Below are 21,595 nucleotides of genomic sequence, written 5' to 3'. Positions count from 1 at the left end.
ACACGCACGCACGCACACACACACACACACACACACACACACACACACACACACACATCAATCAATTCATCATTGCCCAAGCACACTCCTGTGTGTGTGCTTATATTGCATGTTTCCGACTTTGTCCCAAATTACCGCTATAGTCACAGTGTTGATTATAGTCACAGCGTTGATTATAGTCACAGTGTTGATTATAGTCACAGTGTTGATTATAGTCACAGTGTTGATTATAGTCACAGTGTTGATTATAGTCACAGTGTTGATTATAGTCACAGTGTTGATTATAGTCACAGTGTTGATTATAGTCACAGTGTTGATTATAGTCACAGCTTTGATTATAGTCACAGCTTTGACTATAGTCACAGTGTTGATTATAGTCACATTGTTGATTATAGTCACAGTGTTGATTAGTCACAGTGTTGATTATAGTCACATTGTTGATTAGTCACAGTGTTGATTATAGTCACAGTGTTGATTATAGTCACAGTGTTGATTATAGTCACATTGTTGATTATAGTCACATTGTTGATTATAGTCACAGTGTTGATTAGTCACAGTGTTGATTATAGTCACATTGTTGATTAGTCACAGTGTTGATTATAGTCACAGTGTTGATTATAGTCACAGTGTTGATTATAGTCACATTGTTGATGAGTCACAGTGTTGATTATAGTCACATTGTTGATTAGTCACAGTGTTGATTATAGTCACAGTGTTGATTATAGTCACAGTGTTGATTATAGTCACAGCGTTGATTATAGTCACATTGTTGATTATATAGTCACAGTGTTGATTATAGTCACAGTGTTGATTATAGTCACATTGTTGATTAGTCACAGTGTTGATTATAGTCACATTGTTGATTAGTCACAGTGTTGATTATAGTCACAGTGTTGATTATAGTCACAGTGTTGATTATAGTCACAGCGTTGATTATAGTCACATTGTTGATTATATAGTCACAGTGTTGATTATAGTCACATTGTTGATTATATAGTCACAGTGTTGATTATAGTCACAGTGTTGATTATAGTCACAGCGTTGATTATAGTCACAGCGTTGATTATAGTCACAGCGTTGATTATAGTCACAGTGTTGATTATAGTCACAGCGTTGATTATAGTCACAGCGTTGATTATAGTCACAGTGTTGACTATAGTCACAGTGTTGATTATAGTCACAGTGTTGATTATAGTCACAGTGTTGATTATAGTCACATTGTTGATTATAGTCACAGTGTTGATTATAATCACAGCGTTGATTATAGTCACAGCGTTGATTATAGTCACAGTGTTGATTATAGTCACAGTGTTGATTATTTGATTATAGTCACAACGTTGATTATAGTCACAGCGTTGATTATAGTCACAGCTTTGATTATAGTCACAGTGTTGATTATAGTCACAGTGTTGATTATAGTCACAGTGTTGATTATAGTCACAGTGTTGATTATAGTCACAGTGTTGATTATAGTCACAGCGTTGATTATAGTCACAGCGTTGATTATAGTCACAGCGTTGATTATAGTCACAACGTTGATTATAGTCACAGCGTTGATTATAGTCACAGCTTTGATTATAGTCACAGTGTTGATTATAGTCACAGTGTTGATTATAGTCACAGTGTTGATTATAGTCACAGTGTTGATTATAGTCACAGTGTTGATTATAGTCACAGTGTTGATTATAATCACCGCGTTGATTATAGTCACAGCATTGATTATAGTCACAGTGTTGATTATAGTCACAGCGTTGATTATAGTCACAGTGTTGATTATAATCACCGCGTTGATTATAGTCACAGCGTTGATTATAGTCACAGCTTTGATTATAGTCACAGTGTTGATTATTTGATTATAGTCACAGCGTTGATTATAGTCACAGCTTTGATTATAGTCACAGTGTTGATTATTTGATTATAGTCACAACGTTGATTATAGTCACAGCGTTGATTATTTGACTATAGTCACAGTGTTGATTATAGTCACATTGTTGATTATAGTCACAGCGTTGATTATAGTCACATCGTTGATTATAGTCACAGTGTTGATTATAGTCACAGCTTTGATTATAGTCACAGTGTTGATTATAGTCACATTGTTGATTATAGTCACAGTGTTGATTATAGTCACAGTGTTGATTATAGTCACAGTGTTGATTATAGTCACATCGTTGATTATAGTCACAGTGTTGATTATAGTCACAGTGTTGATTATAGTCACAGTGTTGATTATAGTCACAGCGTTGATTATAGTCACAGTGTTGATTATAGTCACAGTGTTGATTATAGTCACAGTGTTGATTATAGTCACAGCGTTGATTATAGTCACATCGTTGATTATAGTCACATCGTTGATTATAGTCACATCGTTGATTATAGTCACAGCTTTGATTATAGTCACAGCGTTGATTATAGTCACAGCGTTGATTATAGTCACAGCTTTGACTATAGCGACTGCATGTTGAATGCAGAGAATACTCTCCCACTGGGTAGCCAAGTAGAAATCTTTATTTAACAAGGACCTTCGGGTCTTTGATGTCAACATAAAAGGATCATTCTGTTTCAGTGGTCAAATAGTAATCAGATCATTTTGCTCCTTTCTGAAACATGGTTTAACTTCTGAACAGATTCCCTAACTTCCAGAAGCACGACACATGTAGATTCACTCTGACTTTGAATATGAGAGAGACAATGTACCTTTTGAGATTGTAACAACTAAAAACATTATGAAGCAATAATTGGCCATTACAACGGAACCTGTCAGAACTGCAACTGACAGCAAGACAATTTGCGTGGATGGGAGTCCTCAAAGCTGTTAAAATAAAGTGTCTGAGGGAATAAGAGACATCTCTCATCTCAGACAAACTCTTTGATCAATTATAAACCTTTGGAAGTGAATTTAAGGAAGCAAACTACATGTTTGGATTGTTACCATTGCCTTCAGCAGTAAGTCATTCTTCCCCTTCCCTACTCTTATTTTTCTAACTCACACACTCACACTCAGACACACACACACACTCACACTCACACACACTCACACAAAAAACACACAAACACACACACAAACATACACACACACACACACACACACACACACACACACACACACACACACACACACACACACACATATTTGCGGGCCTCCAGATTAAATTTCTATGAACTTTCCTTGATTGACTTTGAACGTAATGATTAGTCCCGTAATGGCCTTTGTTACTTGGTGTAATGAATGGCTTGATTAGTATTCTCCTTAGATGAATGAGGAAGATGAGACATGTGGAGGCTGAGTGGGTCTTGTGTCACTGGTCCTGTGGGTCCCTCACCCTCCCCGTGTTTATTTCCTGGAGCCAATTGTCTTTCAGTGTCAGGGAAGCGTCTGCGTCCCAAAAAAGCACCCTAATACCTATATAGAGCTCTGGTCACATGTAGTGCACTATGTATGGAATGGGGACGCAGCCATAAGCAGGAGACACAGAGCCACGGCGTATATATTATCTATTTTATTACACCGTCGTCTCTCTCTCTCTCTCTCTCTCTCTCTCTCTCTCTCTCTCTCTCTCTCTGATCTCCCATTCTTTCTCCACTGTTCCTGCTGACAGGCCAGCTCGCGCTCTTGAAGCCTGGGCTGACATGTGGCAATTTCCCCCCTGTTAATGACAACAAATGTGCCAATTATGTTAATGACTCTCCCGATGCCAATCAGTCAATAATGAGCACCACGACCACATCTGTCTGGGGAGGAGTAGAGGCCTTGTGTCTGAGAGGAGGAGGAGGAGGAGGAGGGGTGGGGTCTGGTTTGTGTGTCTATGTTTTTGTGTCCATCTGTGTTAGGGACGAGTTTGAAGGGGTGGTAGAGGTGGAGGGTGGAGGAGGTGGAGGGTGGTAGAGATGGAGGGTGGTAGAGATGGAGGGTGGTAGAGGCGGAGGGAGGGTGGTAGAGGCGGAGGGGGGTGGAAGAGGCGGAGGGAGGTTGGTAGAGGTGGAGGGAGGGTGGTAGAGGTGGAGGGAGGTTGGTAGAGCTGGAGGGAGGGTGGTAGAGATGGATGGTGGTAGAGGTGGAGGGTGGTAGTGGTGGAGGGAGGGTGGTAGAGGTAGAGGTGGAGGGTGGTAGAGATGGAGGGTGGTAGAGATGGATGGTGGTGGAGCGTGGAGAGGTGGAGGGTGGTAGAGGTGGAGGGTGGTAGAGGTGGAGGGTGGTAGAGGTGGAGGGTGGTAGAGATGGAGGGAGGGTGGAGGGTGGTAGAGGTGGAGGGTGGTAGAGATGGAGGGTGGTAGAGATGGATGGTGGTAGAGGTGGAGGGTGGTAGAGATGGAGGGTGGTAGAGATGGAGGGTGGTAGAGATGGAGGGTGGTAGAGGTGGATGGTGGTAGAGGTGGAGCGTGGTAGAGGTGGAGGGTGGTAGAGGTGGAGGGTGGTAGAGGTGGAGGGTGGTAGAGATGGAGGGAGGGAGGTAGAGATGGAGGGTGGTAGAGGTGGATGGTGGTAGAGGTGGAGCGTGGTAGAGGTGTAGGGTGGTAGAGGTGGAGGGTGGTAGAGATGGAGGGAGGGTGGTAGAGATGGAGGGAGGGTGGTAGAGATGGACAGTGGTAGATGTGGATGGTGGTAGAGGTGGAGCGTCGTAGAGGTGGAGGGTGGTAGAGGTGGAGGGTGGTAGAGGTGGAGGGTGGTAGGGATGGAGGGTGGTAGAGATGGAGGGTGGTAGAGATGGATGGTGGTAGAGATGGAGGGTGGTATAGATGGATGGTGGTAGAGGTGGAGGGTGGTAGAGATGGAGGGTGGTAGAGATGGAGGGTGGTAGAGATGGAGGGTGGTAGAGGGTGGAGGGAGGGTGGTAGAGATGGAGGGTGGTAGAGGTGGAGGGTGGTAGAGGTGGAGGGTGGTAGAGATGGAGGGAGGGTGGTAGAGATGGAGGGTGGTAGAGATGGATGGTGGTAGAGATGGAGGGTGGTAGAGATGGATGGTGGTAGAGATGGAGGGTGGTAGAGATGGATGGTGGTAGAGATGGAGGGCTGTAGAGATGGAGGGCGGTAGAGATGGATGGCGGTAGAGATGGAGGGTGGTAGAGATGGATGGTGGTAGATGTGGATGGTGGTAGAGATGGAGGGTGGTAGAGGTGGAGGGTGGTAGAGATGGATGGTGGTAGAGGTGGAGGGGTGGTGGAGGGTGGTAGAGATGGAGGGTGGTAGAGATGGAGGGTGGTAGAGATGGAGGGTGGTAGAGATGGAGGGTGGTAGGGTGGATGGTGGTAGAGGTGGAGGGTGGTAGAGGTGGAGGGTGGTAGAGATGGAGGGAGGGTGGTAGAGATGGAGGGAGGGTGGTAGAGATGGAGGGTGGTAGAGATGGAGGGTGGTAGAGATGGATGGTGGTAGATGTGGATGGTGGTAGAGGTGGAGCGTGGTAGAGGTGGAGGGTGGTAGAGGTGGAGGGTGGTAGAGATGGAGGGTGGTAGAGATGGAGGGTGGTAGAGATGGATGGTGGTAGATGTGGATGGTGGTAGAGGTGGAGCGTGGTAGAGGTGGAGGGTGGTAGAGGTGGAGGGTGGTAGAGATGGAGGGTGGTAGAGGTGGAGGGTGGTAGAGATGGAGGGAGGGTGGTAGAGATGGATGGTGGTAGAGGTAAAGGGTGGTAGAGATGGAGGGCGGTAGAGATGGAGGGAGGGTGGTAGAGATGGATGGTGGTAGAGGTGGAGCGTGGTAGAGGTGGAGGGTGGTAGAGGTGGAGGGAGGGTGGTAGAGATGGAGGGAGGGTGGTCGAGATGGAGGGAGGGTGGTAGAGATGGAGGGTGGTAGAGATGGATGGTGGTAGAGGTGGAGGGTGGTAGAGATGGATGGTGGTAGAGATGGAGGGTGGTAGAGATGGATGGTGGTAGAGGTGGAGGGTGGTAGAGATGGATGGTGGTAGAGATGGAGGGTGGTAGAGATGGATGGTGGTAGAGGTGGAGGGTGGTAGAGGTGGATGGTGGTAGAGATGGAGGGAGGGTGGTAGAGATGGAGGGAGGGTGGTCGAGATGGCGGGTGGTAGAGATGGAGGGTGGTAGAGATGGATGGTGGTAGAGGTGGAGGGTGGTAGAGATGGATGGTGGTAGAGGTGGAGGGTGGTAGAGATGGATGGTGGTAGAGATGGATGGTGGTAGATGTGGATGGTGGTAGAGGTGGAGCGTGGTAGAGGTGGAGGGTGGTAGAGATGGAGGGAGGGTGGTAGAGATGGAGGGAGGGTGGTCGAGATGGCGGGTGGTAGAGATGGAGGGTGGTAGAGATGGATGGTGGTAGAGGTGGAGGGTGGTAGAGATGGATGGTGGTAGAGATGGAGGGTGGTAGAGATGGATGGTGGTAGAGGTGGAGGGTGGTAGAGATGGATGGTGGTAGAGATGGAGGGTGGTAGAGATGGATGGTGGTAGAGGTGGAGGGTGGTAGAGATGGATGGTGGTAGAGATGGAGGGTGGTAGAGATGGAGGGTGGTAGAGGTGGAGGGTGGTAGAGGTGGAGGGTGGTAGAGATGGATGGTGGTAGAGGTGGAGGGTGGTAGAGATGGATGCTGGTAGAGATGGATGGTGGTAGAGATGGATGGTGGTAGAGGTGGAGGGTGGTAGAGGTGGAGGGAGGGTGGTAGAGATGGATGGTGGTAGAGGTAAAGGGTGGTAGAGATGGAGGGCGGTAGAGATGGAGGGAGGGTGGTAGAGATGGATGGTGGTAGAGGTGGAGCGTGGTAGAGGTGGAGGGTGGTAGAGGTGGAGGGTGGTAGAGATGGAGGGTGGTAGAGGTGGAGGGTGGTAGAGGTGGAGGGAGGTAGAGGTGGAGGGTGGTAGAGGTGGAGCGTGGTAGAGGTGGAGGGTGGTAGAGGTGGAGCGTGGTAGAGATGGAGGGAGGGTGGTAGAGATGGAGGGAGGGTGGTAGAGGTAAAGGGTGGTAGAGATGGAGGGTGGTAGAGATGGAGGGAGGGTGGTAGAGATGGATGGTGGTAGATGTGGATGGTGGTAGAGGTGGAGGGTGGTAGAGATGGAGGGTGGTAGAGGTGGAGGGTGGTAGAGATGGAGGGAGGGATGGTGGTAGAGTGGAGGGAGGATGGATGGTGGTAGAGATGGCGGGTGGTAGAGATGGATGGTGGTAGAGATGGAGGGTGGTAGAGATGGATGGTGGTAGAGGTGGAGGGTTAGGGTTTGAAGAGGTGGAGGATGTGTATGTGCTTACGTGTGTTTGTGTGATTATCAGTGGCAGGCAATGCTCTGTCTCACAACAGCATGGACAGTGAATTTCACGGCAGATTGCAGAGTCCCTGCCAGTGGTGTGTGACCAATCAAGGCACAGTGGGGTTTCAGGGGGGTTTCAGGGGGGTTGAGTTGGCGACACGACTACCTTTGTTGTTGTTATTATTATTATTCAGGTGGAGATGTTAACGCAGCCTTTGGATTGGATTATTCCTATCTCATTTAACTAATCACAGGTAATGCACAATAATCATGATATTAACAGTCCAATGATTGAAAGAGCTACCACCTCGACTGTTGTTTCACAGTCAAGCAGATTGTTAATGGACCGTTGTTAAACCAACAGACAGGCTGGTGGGGGTGAATGATTGATTCTATGCTTCATTGGAGGGTTCTATCTGGAAATGTCAGGTGCTGTTCTCTTCCCAATGATATGTAATATATGGATGAAAGCGTAATGCATATTTGATAGTATTATATTATTCTGCCCCGTGATCTCCTAGGGTTCGTGGTGTCATGTCTTCTGCTCTAACTGAACCGATATGTTATACTAGGCTGTCATAGCCTAACGCTATGTACAGATTACAGAATGGCTTTCCATGGTCCGGGCTGGACCAGGCCAAGTACACAGGACCATTCGAGGTGTGTTTAACGGTGTGTGTCTCAGAGAAAGACAGGGCGTCCTGGAGAGAGGAGGTTAGAATAACACACTCTGTGTCTCAGTGGGGGGCTGGTCTGATCCAATAAACCACTCTCCATCCCCCAGCTGTGACTAACGGCTAGACACACACACACACACCGACACGCACGCAGACACACACATGCACACACACACACACACACACACACACACACACACACACACACACACACACACACACACACACACACACACACACACAGTGACCATCCCTCCCTCTGCCGCAGGAGCTTTCTTTGTCTCAGCTCAGCATAGCCCACATCAAGACATGGTAATGAATCACTTAGTCTAATGGTAAGGAATCACTAAGTCTATTGGTAAGGAATCACTAAGTCTATTGGTAAGGAATCACTAAGTCTATTGGTAATGAATCACTTAGTCTAATGGTAAGGAATCACTAAGTCTATTGGTAAGGAATCACTAAGTCTATTGGTAATGAATCACTAAGTCCATTGGTAAGGAATCACTTAGTCTATTGGTAAGGAATCACTAAGTCCATTGGTAAGGAATAACTTAGTCTAATGGTAAGGAATCACTAAGTCTATTGGTAATGAATCACTAAGTCCATTGGTAAGGAATCACTTCGTCTATTGGTAAGGAATCACTAAGTCTATTGGTAATGAATCACTTAGTCTAATGGTAAGGAATCACTAAGTCTATTGGTAATGAATCACTAAGTCCATTGGTAAGGAATCACTTAGTCTATTGGTAAGGAATCACTTAGTCTAATGGTAAGGAATCACTAAGTCTATTGGTAATGAATCACTAAGTCCATTGGTAAGGAATCACTTAGTCTATTGGTAATGAATCACTTAGTCTAATGGTAAGGAATCACTAAGTCCATTGGTAAGGAATCACTAAGTCTAATGGCAAGGAATCACTAAGTCCATTGAATCACTAAGTCTATTGGTAAGGAATCACTAAGTCTAATGGTAAGGAATCACTAAGTCTAATGGTAAGGAATCACTACGTCTATTGGTAAGGAATCACTTAGTCTATTGGTAAGGAATCACTTAGTCTATTGGTAAGGAATCACTAAGTCTATTGGTAAGGAATCACTTAGTCTATTGGTAAGGAATCACTTAGTCTATTGGTAAGGAATCACTAAGTCTATTGGTAAGGAATCACTTAGTCTATTGGTAAGGAATCACTAAGTCTATTGGTAAGGAATCACTTAGTCTATTGGTAAGGAATCACTAAGTCTATTGGTAAGGAATCACTTAGTCTATTGGTATTCATTAGTCTATTGGTAAGGAATCACTAAGTCTATTGGTAAGGAATCACTTTTAGTCTATTGGTAAGGAATCACTAAGTATATTGGTAACAATCACTTATATTGAAGGAATAACTAAGTCTATTGGTAAGGAATCACTTAGTTAATGGAAGGAATCACTAAGTCTATTGGTAAGGAATAACTAAGTCTATTGGTATGGAATCACTTAGTCTATTGGTAAATCACTAAGTCTATTGGTATGGAATCACTATGTCTATTGGTAAGGAATCACTAAGTCTATTGGTATTAATCACTAAGATCTATTGGTAAGGAATCACTAAGTCTATTGGTAAGGAATCACTATGTCTATTGGTAAGGAATCACTAAGTCTATTGGTAAGGAATCACTTGGCTATTGGTAAGGAATCACTTAGTCTATTGGTAAGGAATCACTAAGTCTATTGGTAAGGAATCACTTAGTCTATTGTCTCAAGGAAAGACAAGTCTATTGGTAAGGAATCACTTGTGTCTAGTTGGTAAGGAATCACTAAGTCTATTGGTAAGGAATCACCCAGCTGTGTCTATTGGTAAGAATCACACACACATTGGTACGCAGAATCACACAGTCACACACACACAATCACTTACACACACTATTGGTACACACAATCACAACATATTGGTAAGGAATCACTCCCTCTGCCGGTAAGCTTAACTTTGTCTCAGCTGGTAAGGAATCAAGACATTGGTAATGAATCACTAAGTCTATTGGTAAGGAATCACTAAGTCTATTGGTAAGGAATCACTAAGTCTATTGGTAAGGAATCACTAAGTCTATTGGTAAGGAATCACTATGTCTATTGGTAAGGAATCACTAAGTCTATTGGTAAGGAATCACTAAGTCTATTGGTAATGAATCACTAAGTCTATTGGTAAGGAATCACTTAGTCTATTGGTAAGGAATCACTAAGTCTATTGGTAATGAATCACTTAGTCTAATGGTAAGGAATCACTAAGTCTATTGGTAATGAATCACTAAGTCCATTGGTAAGGAATCACTTAGTCTATTGGTAAGGAATCACTAAGTCTATTGGTAATGAATCACTAAGTCCATAATGGTAAGGAATCACTAAGTCTATTGGTAATGAATCACTAAGTCCATTGGTAAGGAATCACTTAGTCTATTGGTAAGGAATCACTAAGTCTATTGGTAATGAATCACTAGTCTAATGGTAATCACTAAGTCTATTGGTAATGAATCACTAAGTCTATTGGTAAGGAATCACTTAGTCTACTTGGTAAGGAATCACTAAGTCTATTGGTAATGAATCACTAAGTCCATTGGTAAGGAATCACTTAGTCTATTGGTAAGAATCACTAATGGTCACTAAGTCCATTGGTAAGGAATCACTAAGTCTAATGGCAAGGAATCACTAAGTCCATTGAATCACTAAGTCTATTGGTAAGGAATCACTAAGTCTAATGGTAAGGAATCACTAAGTCTAATGGTAAGGAATCACTACGTCTATTGGTAAGGAATCACTTAGTCTATTGGTAAGGAATCACTTAGTCTATTGGTAAGGAATCACTAAGTCTATTGGTAAGGAATCACTTAGTCTATTGGTAAGGAATCACTTAGTCTATTGGTAAGGAATCACTAAGTCTATTGGTAAGGAATCACTTAGTCTATTGGTAAGGAATCACTAAGTCTATTGGTAAGGAATCACTTAGTCTATTGGTAAGGAATCACTAAGTCTATTGGTAAGGAATCACTTAGTCTATTGGTAAGGAATCACTTAGTCTATTGGTAAGGAATCACTAAGTCTATTGGTAAGGAATCACTTAGTCTATTGGTAAGGAATCACTAAGTATATTGGTAAGGAATCACTTAGTCTATTGGTAAGGAATAACTAAGTCTATTGGTAAGGAATCACTTAGTCTATTGGTAAGGAATCACTAAGTCTATTGGTAAGGAATAACTAAGTCTATTGGTAAGGAATCACTTAGTCTATTGGTAAGGAATCACTAAGTCTATTGGTAAGGAATCACTATGTCTATTGGTAAGGAATCACTAAGTCTATTGGTAAGGAATCACTAAGTCTATTGGTAAGGAATCACTAAGTCTATTGGTAAGGAATCACTATGTCTATTGGTAAGGAATCACTAAGTCTATTGGTAAGGAATCACTTCGTCTATTGGTAAGGAATCACTTAGTCTATTGGTAAGGAATCACTAAGTCTATTGGTAAGGAATCACTTAGTCTATTGGTAAGGAATCACTAAGTCTATTGGTAAGGAATCACTTAGTCTATTGGTAAGGAATCACTAAGTCTATTGGTAAGGAATCACTTAGTCTATTGGTAAGGAATCACTTAGTCTATTGGTAAGGAATCACTAAGTCTATTGGTAAGGAATCACTTAGTCTATTGGTAAGGAATCACTAAGTATATTGGTAAGGAATCACTTAGTCTATTGGTAAGGAATAACTAAGTCTATTGGTAAGGAATCACTTAGTCTATTGGTAAGGAATCACTAAGTCTATTGGTAAGGAATCACTAAGTCTATTGGTAAGGAATCACTTAGTCTATTGGTAAGGAATCACTAAGTCTATTGGTAAGGAATCACTATGTCTATTGGTAAGGAATCACTAAGTCTATTGGTAAGGAATCACTAAGTCTATTGGTAAGGAATCACTAAGTCTATTGGTAAGGAATCACTTAGTCTATTGGTAAGGAATCACTAAGTCTATTGGTAAGGAATCACTAAGTCTATTGGTAAGGAATCAAGGAACAATTATCTCAGAGCTAAAGATGATCGTTATGTTTTTTGGAATCTCACTGAAGAACAGTAATGTTGCTTAATTGTGTGCTGCTGTTGTAAAACAGCTTTTGATTACCCCTTATTTAACAGTACATTAAATAGCAGGGAGTGACTTTGAAATGACTTGTTAAAATGACAATTATCTAATAATGTGCATATTAATTACAACTAATTTCTGTGAGATTCGTTGATAGAGTCGTAGGTTTGTACCATTTGGTACCGGGGAGTTACCAATGGTGTTGAATTATGTGAGGTTTGTTTTGTTTGACCATTCAGTAGTTGTATTGTGACATTATCTAGACAAATACTGCAGAGGATGTCTGGTTTTGTATCAGTGTATTATGATAAGGGGGAGTTGTTTTGGTTGACCGGTGTTTCCAGCATTATCCACTAGGTTTACTGCAGGTAGAAAATAGTAGGAAATGTTCTTTAACTGACACAAGCTGTCTCCAATCAGTCAAACCAATCAATGTCTGGTTGTGCGTGAGTGTTTGATGCGGTATCAACCTAAGCCAGAGAAGGTGTAGCTCTGTGAATCTTAATCACACAAAGCCGATTATTTGGCAGTGAAAACTATTTGTAGATCAGTGAATCTACACCTCACTTTGCTCAAGCTGATCCTCTCCAACGGACTCTGAAGTTGTAGCAAAAAAAATGATCAATTAGGGGCAATTAAGGGACGTGTCAGATAGGTGCAGTAAAATATGCTGTTTTTAATTTAAAAATTGTTGATACGGCTCCCCAGGAGCAAAAATAAGGCCTTGCTCAAGGGCACAGACTGATTTTTCACCTTGTCGGCTCGGGTATTCGAACCAACAACCTGCAGCAAACCAAATGGTCAATGCTGGAAATTCCAGTCAAGGAAATAAATAAATAAAAACAACTGGCCCTACTTATATTGCAAGACTTTAACTTTGGCTTCAGCATGCTAGCAGGCATTAACCATTCTATAAACACACCCTCACTCTCTCTCCCTCTGCTTTCATTACTAATCTCCAAAGTGGTATCCCCACTGGGTTTTCGTCTCTTTTCTACCTCCCCTTGGTCTTCACACGAACACTTTCCAAACCGATGCCGGCTTGGTCTAGGGGTTTTGCTGATTTTGCACAGTGGGGAGTAGCCTGGAGCACTGATGAAGGAGTGGGGTGAAATGCACACCTGCATTATGGCGTTTGTTGATATTTGTGTCTGCGGTAGTAATGCCAAAAGTAGCTGTTTTAAACTGGAAAACAACCCCCGAGAGGATTTGAATGACTTCCAATATTTCGCTCGTTAAAATCCTACAGCGTAATCAAATGATTAGTCACATATTTAAATGACGTGCTGTGATGATTATACAAATATATGTATATATCAGATTATGATTATTAATAAATGAGACTGATCTTGACTAAAATGGCTCTCTGGCTTCACCTGCCTGAAATACACTCCATATAGTAGGAATAAAATATGGGATTTAGTGTTGCTGATGAAAAGAAAAGAAATAACCCAACTTTTTTCCTCCAAGCTCCAATGCTGGGTAGCGAACGGACCTAAAGGTGGTTTAGGGTATTATAGAGAGCTCAGACTCTGTCTCAGTAAGCCTGGGTCTCAGTCAAAAGCCTGTAGATCAGTTGCTCTGCCTCTGACTCCTGTCCCCTTCCTGCTTGCCTGTCTGCCTGCCTGCCTGCCTGTCTGCCTGCCTGCCTGCCTGCCTGCCTGCCTGCCTGCCTGCCCACAGCTCCCACAGCTTTGTGGCACTGTACGGTGTCCATATTAGGATAAGTAAAACATAAATATAAATAAGTAAATTGCTGAGATTTAGGCTGTCTATTATGAACACCGTAGCATTGCTCTGTTAGCATGGGTTAGTGCTACAATACACTGTGCTCATCTATCTACGTGTATGAATCATACTCTGCTCATTTGATCAGCTTTTGCTCCCCTGTCTGGTTTCTGGGTTACGTGAGGTTCTCTCTCTCTCTCTGTGTGTGTGTGTGTGTGTGTGTGTGTGTGTGTGTGTCTTGCTCAGTTGAAGCACTGCTGGAATTTCCACTTGGCTCTTTCAGCTTTCATTTCAAGCCTTTAGTGTGAGACAGACAGTTAAAAGCAGACACTTCTATTCCCAAATGAGGGCTAATAAGCTATCTCCTTCACACAGTTCCACACCCAAAATAATGACTCCCTCACACCTACTTCCGTTTGAGGTAGATGGGAAGGTTATGAACTCTGAACTCATCCTGAACATTCAATAAGCTGATCCTATACCTGCTTGGACTGGACTTGATTATGATTTTCGACGTCATTTTGATCATACAGCTTCATACAGAAAGCATGTCTCTTTGTCTGTACGTCTGTTGTTGTTGTTGTTGTTGTTGGCGGCATGTCCTTGTCCTTTTCCCGTACAGCTGCATTGTCACTGTTGATAGAATGAATTCCCAAGGAGCCACCATGCAAGTCAGGCCAGACACTGCTCCCAGGGAGAGCAAGGAGGCGCTGTGAATTTTCCATCAGAGCAGAACTAATAAGGAAAAGCATGCGACGGTAACCTAAGAAAAACACAGAATTTCCCTTTCGATGTCTGAAAATTCCATTCCCCTAATGTGAAAGGGAAATAAAAAAAACAGTACATTTGATAGGTTTTGACATTTACGGTGCATGCCGTAAACCTTTTGACAGGTTCAATTTACGAGAACTGTGGCACTAACTATGGCATTCAGGAAATGTGATAAGTATCATAAATGAAGCTAGCTTCCTCCTGTCCTCTCTTTCACCTGGATCTTACCTCCCTCCTTCCTTCCCTCCTCACACAGTTTTCTCCTTGTGTCCATCTCAGGTTGAGTGGTTGAAGAACGAGGAGATCATTGACCCGGCTGATGACCGTAATTTCTACATCACCATTGACCACAACCTGATTATAAAACAGGCCAGACTGTCGGACACGGCCAACTATACGTGCGTGGCCAAGAACATTGTTGCCAAGAGGAGAAGTACCACTGCTACTGTTATTGTCTATGGTGAGTAGACTGTGTCTCTATAGACACCTGTTGTATGGTCAGTAGACTGTGTCTCAGAGTGGGAATGCTGATCTAGGATCAGTTTTCCCTTTTAGATCATAATAAATAAGATAATATGGGCAGGGGGAGGACCTGATCCTAGATCAGCATTCCTACGTTTTTGATTACGGGTCCTGATCTACAGTACATGGCCTCAGCTCTAATCAACTCTACCTCATTGATCCTCAATCTTAGCATCCTTCTCTCCCATCCCAAGATACGGTTGCAGAAACATTATGTACAAAATCATTTACAAGTACCGCGAAACCCCCCCACATAATAACACAATTGGTTAGGAGACTGTAAAGCGGCGGCCATCTCCTCCGACGCCATTTTGAATAGGCCTCCTTCTCCATAACATAGACAGTCATCTTTACCAAACCACTATCAATCAACATAATCAGATCATCATTCTGTAACACAGAGACATGGTCTGTGTCCCAGATGACAACCGATTCCCTACATACAGATGTAGGGTCTTAATTTGATCACCCTGTTGCCAGAGACCTTGACTGCAATGCTGAACATTTTAAACTTGTATTTGAGGTTTGTAATTTCCACTTTGAAATTTCAGACAACCCTACAAAAATTCCCATTAATTATAGTCCACATAATGTTTCACATTTCCTGTTGCTGCAGCATTATTTTCTTGCTGTAGTAAACTGGCTCATATTAAGATCCTACATCTGCAGTGCACTATAAATGGAATAGGGTGCCATTTGAGATGATACTATGCTATTTATCACCCAGACAGTTATACCTGTCCACAATGCCGAACACAGACCAACCGATAAACTGACAAACCAATTACTGTACATTACCCCATAACCATAAACAACACTCATCGTCAGTCAACCATAGCACGCTTTCCCCCTAATCAGCACGATTAGCCAAGAAAACCTCCCTCTGCTCAATGTAATGAGCCTGCTCATCCAGCCAACATGCTCTCTGTAACATGCCTAATGTTCCCACCTGACCCTTACCAATTAAAACCCACCGATCCCGGGCCAGATCCTAAACGAGCCCGTGTGTGTGTGTGTGTGTTCCAAATGTCTGAGCACACAAGCCCAGGGTCCACAACAAAGAACCATGGCTTTGTCCCAATTATCTCTCATTCCTCGCGAAGAATGCTTTTTTCTTACTTTCCTTCCCTGATATGAAAGGAAACGACTGGTATAAGAAATGTGGTGGAAACTCCCACTAGCCCATGCCTCTACCAATCAAATGGTTTTAGATTTGTGGGAAGTAGTGAATGAGGGCCGTAGCCATAGTGACCGAATGTATCTGAACGTCAGGTTGTATCTGCATAGAGAAGCATATCTTCATGTCCTATGTTTTTTTACCCACAACACCACAATCACTTTACAGAAGCATATTGAACATCTTCTCTCTGTTATTCTCAGAGGACTTTTTTCAGAGGACCAGCACCAGTTCAGAGAGCTTTTTTCATTTCCCATTTCTACCAGACATCAGGCTCAACACGTGCTTCACTGCAGGCCACTCAACTACAACTACAATTCATATAACACCACAGCTGTCACCGCACCACACCACTACTGACACCACTACTGACACTGCACCACACCACTACTGACACCACAGCTGTCACCGCACCACACCACAGTTTTCACCGCACCACACCACTGCTGACACCACAGCACACCACTACTGACACCACAGCGGTCACCGCACCACACCACTACTGACACCACAGCTGTCACCGCACCACACCACTACTGACACCACTACTGACACCGCACCACACCACTACTGACACCACAGCTGTCACCGCACCACACCACAGTTTTCACCGCACCACACCACTGCTGACACCACAGCACACCACTACTGACACCACAGCGGTCACCGCACCACACCACTACTGACACCACAGCTGTCACCGCACCACACCACTACTGACACCACAGCGGTCACCGCACCACACCACAGCTGTCCCCGCACCACACCACAGCTGTCACCGCACCACACCACTACTGACACCACAGCTGTCACCGCACCACACCACTGCTGACACCACAGCTGTCACCGCACCACACCACTGCTGACACCACAGCTGTCACCGCACCACACCACAGCTGTCACCGCACCACACCACTGCTGTCACCGCACCACACCACTGCTGACACCACAGCTGTCACCACACCACTGGTTTAAACAGGGATGGGGCTGGAGAAAAGTTATATTCTTCAAGAATCAATGGCAATATATCAACAATTTGAAATTCCAAAAATGGATTCACCAATTTCAGATTGCCCCTTAAATAGAGAACACTTTGGTTTGTATTTCATTTCCTACTGACAGACACATTCATTGAAAACCAACATAATGAACTATTTAGCTAAACAGGAATACGCATTTAATATTTGTATGAAAGGAGACTCTTTAAGGTCCTATGTGGCTCAGTTGGCAGAGTGTGGCACTTGCAAAGCCAAAGGTTGTGGGTTTGATTCCCACTGGGGTAACCCATACCAAAACATGTATGTAACCATGACTACAAGTTGCTTTGGCTGAAAGTATCTGCTAAATGGCATATATGAATTAAGTCTTTGTCAAGCCGCTCTCTCCTGTAGGGCTTTTGTCACGTTGGAATTGTTGTCCATATGGTGCTCCACCCAGCGCCGGATTGTGTGGACTCTGTTTACTCTGCATTTTCTGAGAACTGAAAGAGTGTGATGGGAGGTTATTATAGCAGTGGGAAGTAGAGTTTGTTGCTGCAGAGTCTGAGGATGCGCTGCTAACTAATGAGTGCTGTAGGGATAGTGGAGTGAAGACAAACACATCAGAAAGCATCGGAGTGCGTGTGTGTGTTTCTTCGGGTTCGTGCGCGTGTGTGTGTGCATGTAATAGGTGTGGGACTCCTGAGCTGCCGCGCGTTTAAACAGTCATTATCGCCGTTAGAAATGAGAGGGGGAGTAACGGAGGAAGCTTTGATGTCTGCTCAGCCTCTGATGACTTTGTTGGAATCCACCCTGTTCTCAGTCTCCATTGTTCCCTCTCTCCCTCGCTCTCTCTCTCTCTCTCTCTCTCTCTCTCTCTCTCTCTCCCCTCTCTCTCTCTCCCTCGCTCTCTCTCTCCCTCTCTCTCCTTCGCTCTCTCTCTCCCTCTCTCCCTCGCTCTCTCTCTCCCTCTCTCCCTCGCTCTCTCTCTCCCTCGCTCTCTCTCTCCCTCTCTCCCTCGCTCTCTCCCTCGCTCTCGCTCTCTCCCTCTCTCTCAGTCTCCAGTGTTCCCTCTCTCCCTCTCTCGCTCCCTCTCTCTCTCCCTCGCTCTCTCTTTCTGTCTTTGACACGGCAAATGAAGGGATAGAAATGAGAGAAGGCTTTTTGACAAAATGGGGAGAGGGAGAGTTTCTTCACATGATTAATCCTTAAATCCCAAATATCAAATACTGTACCAAACACTGTTCCATGTGAGTGTAAACAAACACACACCTGCATGGGCACACAAATCAAATCAAATTCTATTTGTGTCATGCGCCGAATACAACAGGTGTAAACCTTACCGTGCTTCTACACCTGCATTGCTTGCTGTTTGGGGTTTTAGGCTGGGTTTCTGTACAGCACTTTGAGATATCAGCTGATGTACGAAGGGCTTTATAAATACATTTGATTTGATTTGATTTTGATCTGAAATGCTTACTTACAAGCCCTTAACCAACAATGCAGTGCAAGAAATTTAGTTAAGTTAATAAAATATTTACAAAATAAACTAAATTTAAAAAAAGTCTAATCAATCAAAAAAGTAACACAATAAATGTACATAACAACAACAAGGTTCTATACAGGGGGTACCTGACCAACGTGGAGACTATATACAGGGGGTACCTGACCAACGTGGAGACTATATACAGGGGGTACCTGGTCAACGTGGAGACTATATACAGGGGGTACCTGACCAACGTGGAGACTATATACAGGGGGTACCTGGTCAACGTGGAGACTATATACAGGGGGGTACCTGGTCAACTATATATACAGGGGGTACCTGACCAACGTGGAGACTATATACAGGGGGTACCTGGTCAACGTGGAGACTATATACAGGGGGGTACCTGGTCAACGTGGAGACTATATACAGGGGGTACCTGACCAACGTGGAGACTATATACAGGGGGTACCTGGTCAACGTGGAGACTATATACAGGGGGTACCTGGTCAACGTGGAGACTATATACAGGGGGTACCTGACCAACGTGGAGACTATATACAGGGGGTACCTGGTCAACGTGAAGACTATATACAGGGGGGTACCTGGTCAACGTGGAGACTATATACAGGGGGTACCTGGTCAAAGTGGAGACTATATACAGGGGGTACCTGGTCAACGTGGAGACTATATACAGGGGGTACCTGGTCAACGTGGAGACTATATACAAGGGGTACCTGGTCAACGTGGAGACTATATACAGGGGGTACCTGGTCAACGTGGAGACTATATACAGGGGGTACCTGGTCAACCACCAGAATAAAACTAGACAGTCAGGGAGAATCTAAACATTCATGGCATTGGGTCCCAATGGATTGTGTTATATTTTGATTCACTCAGGTAGCACAAGTACATGGCTTAAGCCATTGCAAAATGTGTAGAACTGCAGGAATGTTGCTTTAAAACATCACTGCCAATCAGATGAAAACACCATGCCTGGTTGGTGGTGTTCTTGCCCCGTTAAAAGATAATACATTTAAGGTTATACGATATGACGTCTTCATTATTACACCCTGAGACAGAGCCAGGGGAGAAACCGTTGGTCTCAGGGTCAGTGAGGTAGGTCAAACTTAAGTTGTATTTCATAATTGACCAACAGAACTGCTTACAAATAAGAAACTTTAGGTATAACTTTTAATAACAACCTGTCTGCTGCTGTCTCCAATCCTCTCCATCAAATGAGAGAAGCAGCAGCAGCCTAATCAACTGTTGGGCTGATTGTCCAGCCAATCACACACTTGATTGACTTTTTACCCTCAACTGGGCTTCATTAACCTCTCAAAAGTGCAGGAATGGTGTTGGAAGGGCGCGGCAAGAGGGCTTGCCTCCTCCAGAGCCACAAGACCATAAGAAATGGTGCATGCACACTTACAGTGGGGTTTGAAATGATTGACACCGTTCAGAAAGATTAGCAATAATGTATGTAAAATAAATCATTCAAATACTGAGCTGTATTGTACACTTAAAAAATGGACATTTATATTATTTTATACTAATACAATTGCTCAGAGACAGATATTTTGTAATATATATACTTTTTTAAACTCAAGGTATTATTGACACCTCTAAATATTCTTAGATATAAAGTTGTCAAAAGTTTAGTATTTGCTCCCATATTTCTACATTATGATGTAAGGACTACCTACATTAAGCTGGTGACTCTACACATTTGTTGGATGCGTTTGCAGTTTGTTAGGAATATGGGAACAAATACTACACTTTTGGCTACTTTATTTCCAAGTATCTTTAGGGATGTCAATAATTTTGACCCTTACCTTTGACTAAAATATTACTTGTTCAACAAAATCTCTTTCTCTTAGCAATATAAAATAATACTTTCCCTATATTTTTGAGGATACAATGTAGCTCAGTATTTTATTTATTTATTTTATACAGTCATTATTACATATTTATCAAGGCTGTGAATCATTTTGGACCCCACTGTAGGAGGTCCCGTGCCGGGAAGAACAGAAATGTACTTTTAGCCCTGCCTGTACTGACATATCCCTCTGATCACACTTCAACCAAGATTCAAAAATAAGACGAGATTCAAACTTTTTTGTGCGTGCGTAGACGTTTATTCTCTCCGTTCTCTGTTACCATAGTGAACGGCGGCTGGTCGACATGGACAGAGTGGTCAGTGTGTAACAGTCGCTGTGGCCGCGGTTACCAAAAGCGTACCCGCAGCTGTACCAATCCCGCCCCGCTCAACGGAGGAGCCCCCTGTGATGGACAGGCAACCCAGAAGCTGGCCTGCACCTCCCTCTGCACTGGTATGGACATGCATACTGTTGTGTTTTGTCCTAGTCTATTCTGTTCTGTTGTGTTCTAGTCTACTCTGTTCTATTCTGTTGTGTTCTGTTCTAGTCTACTCTGTTCTATTCTGTTCTGTTGTGTTCTAGTCTACTCTGTTCTGTTGTGTTCTGTTCTAGTCTACTCTGTTCTATTCTGTTGTGTTCTAGTCTACTCTGTTCTATTCTGTTGTGTTGTGTTCTAGTCTACTCTGTTCTATTCTGTTGTGTTCTAGTCTACTCTGTTCTATTCTGTTGTGTTGTGTTCTAGTCTACTCTGTTCTATTCTGTTGTGTTCTAGTCTACTCTGTTCTATTCTGTTGTGTTGCGTTCTAGTCTACTCTGTTCTATTCTGTTCTGTTGCGTTCTAGTCTACTCTGCTCTATTCTGTTGTGTTCTGTTCTACATTTAAGTCATTTAGCAGACGCTCTTATCCAGAGCGACTTACAAATTGGTGCATTCACCTTATGACATCCAGTGGAACAGTGGTGCATCTAAATCTTTTAAGGGGGGGTGAGAGGGATTACTTTATCCTATACTAGGTATTCCTTAAAGAGGTGGGGTTTCAGGTGTCTCCGGAAGGTGGTGATTGACTCCGCTGTCCTGGCGT

The 21,595-nt window shown here is 43.6% G+C and overlaps 1 protein-coding gene across 1 annotated transcript in view; it reads left to right on the top strand.

Annotated features, from left to right (window-relative positions):
* Positions 1 to 21,595, top strand: part of unc5ca (unc-5 netrin receptor Ca) — a 367,477-nt gene that overhangs the window by 257,782 nt on the left and 88,100 nt on the right. The window contains 2 exon segments of the mRNA XM_029637116.2: positions 14,752 to 14,932; positions 20,800 to 20,967. Coding sequence (XP_029492976.2) covers positions 14,752 to 14,932; positions 20,800 to 20,967 — 349 coding nt within the window.

The sequence above is a fragment of the Oncorhynchus nerka genome, linkage group LG27 (genome assembly GCF_034236695.1).
Source record: "Oncorhynchus nerka isolate Pitt River linkage group LG27, Oner_Uvic_2.0, whole genome shotgun sequence".
In the NCBI taxonomy this organism is placed as follows: domain Eukaryota; kingdom Metazoa; phylum Chordata; class Actinopteri; order Salmoniformes; family Salmonidae; genus Oncorhynchus; species Oncorhynchus nerka.
The sequence above is the reverse complement of the archived record's forward strand: the minus strand, read 5'-3'. Positions and strand labels throughout refer to the sequence as shown.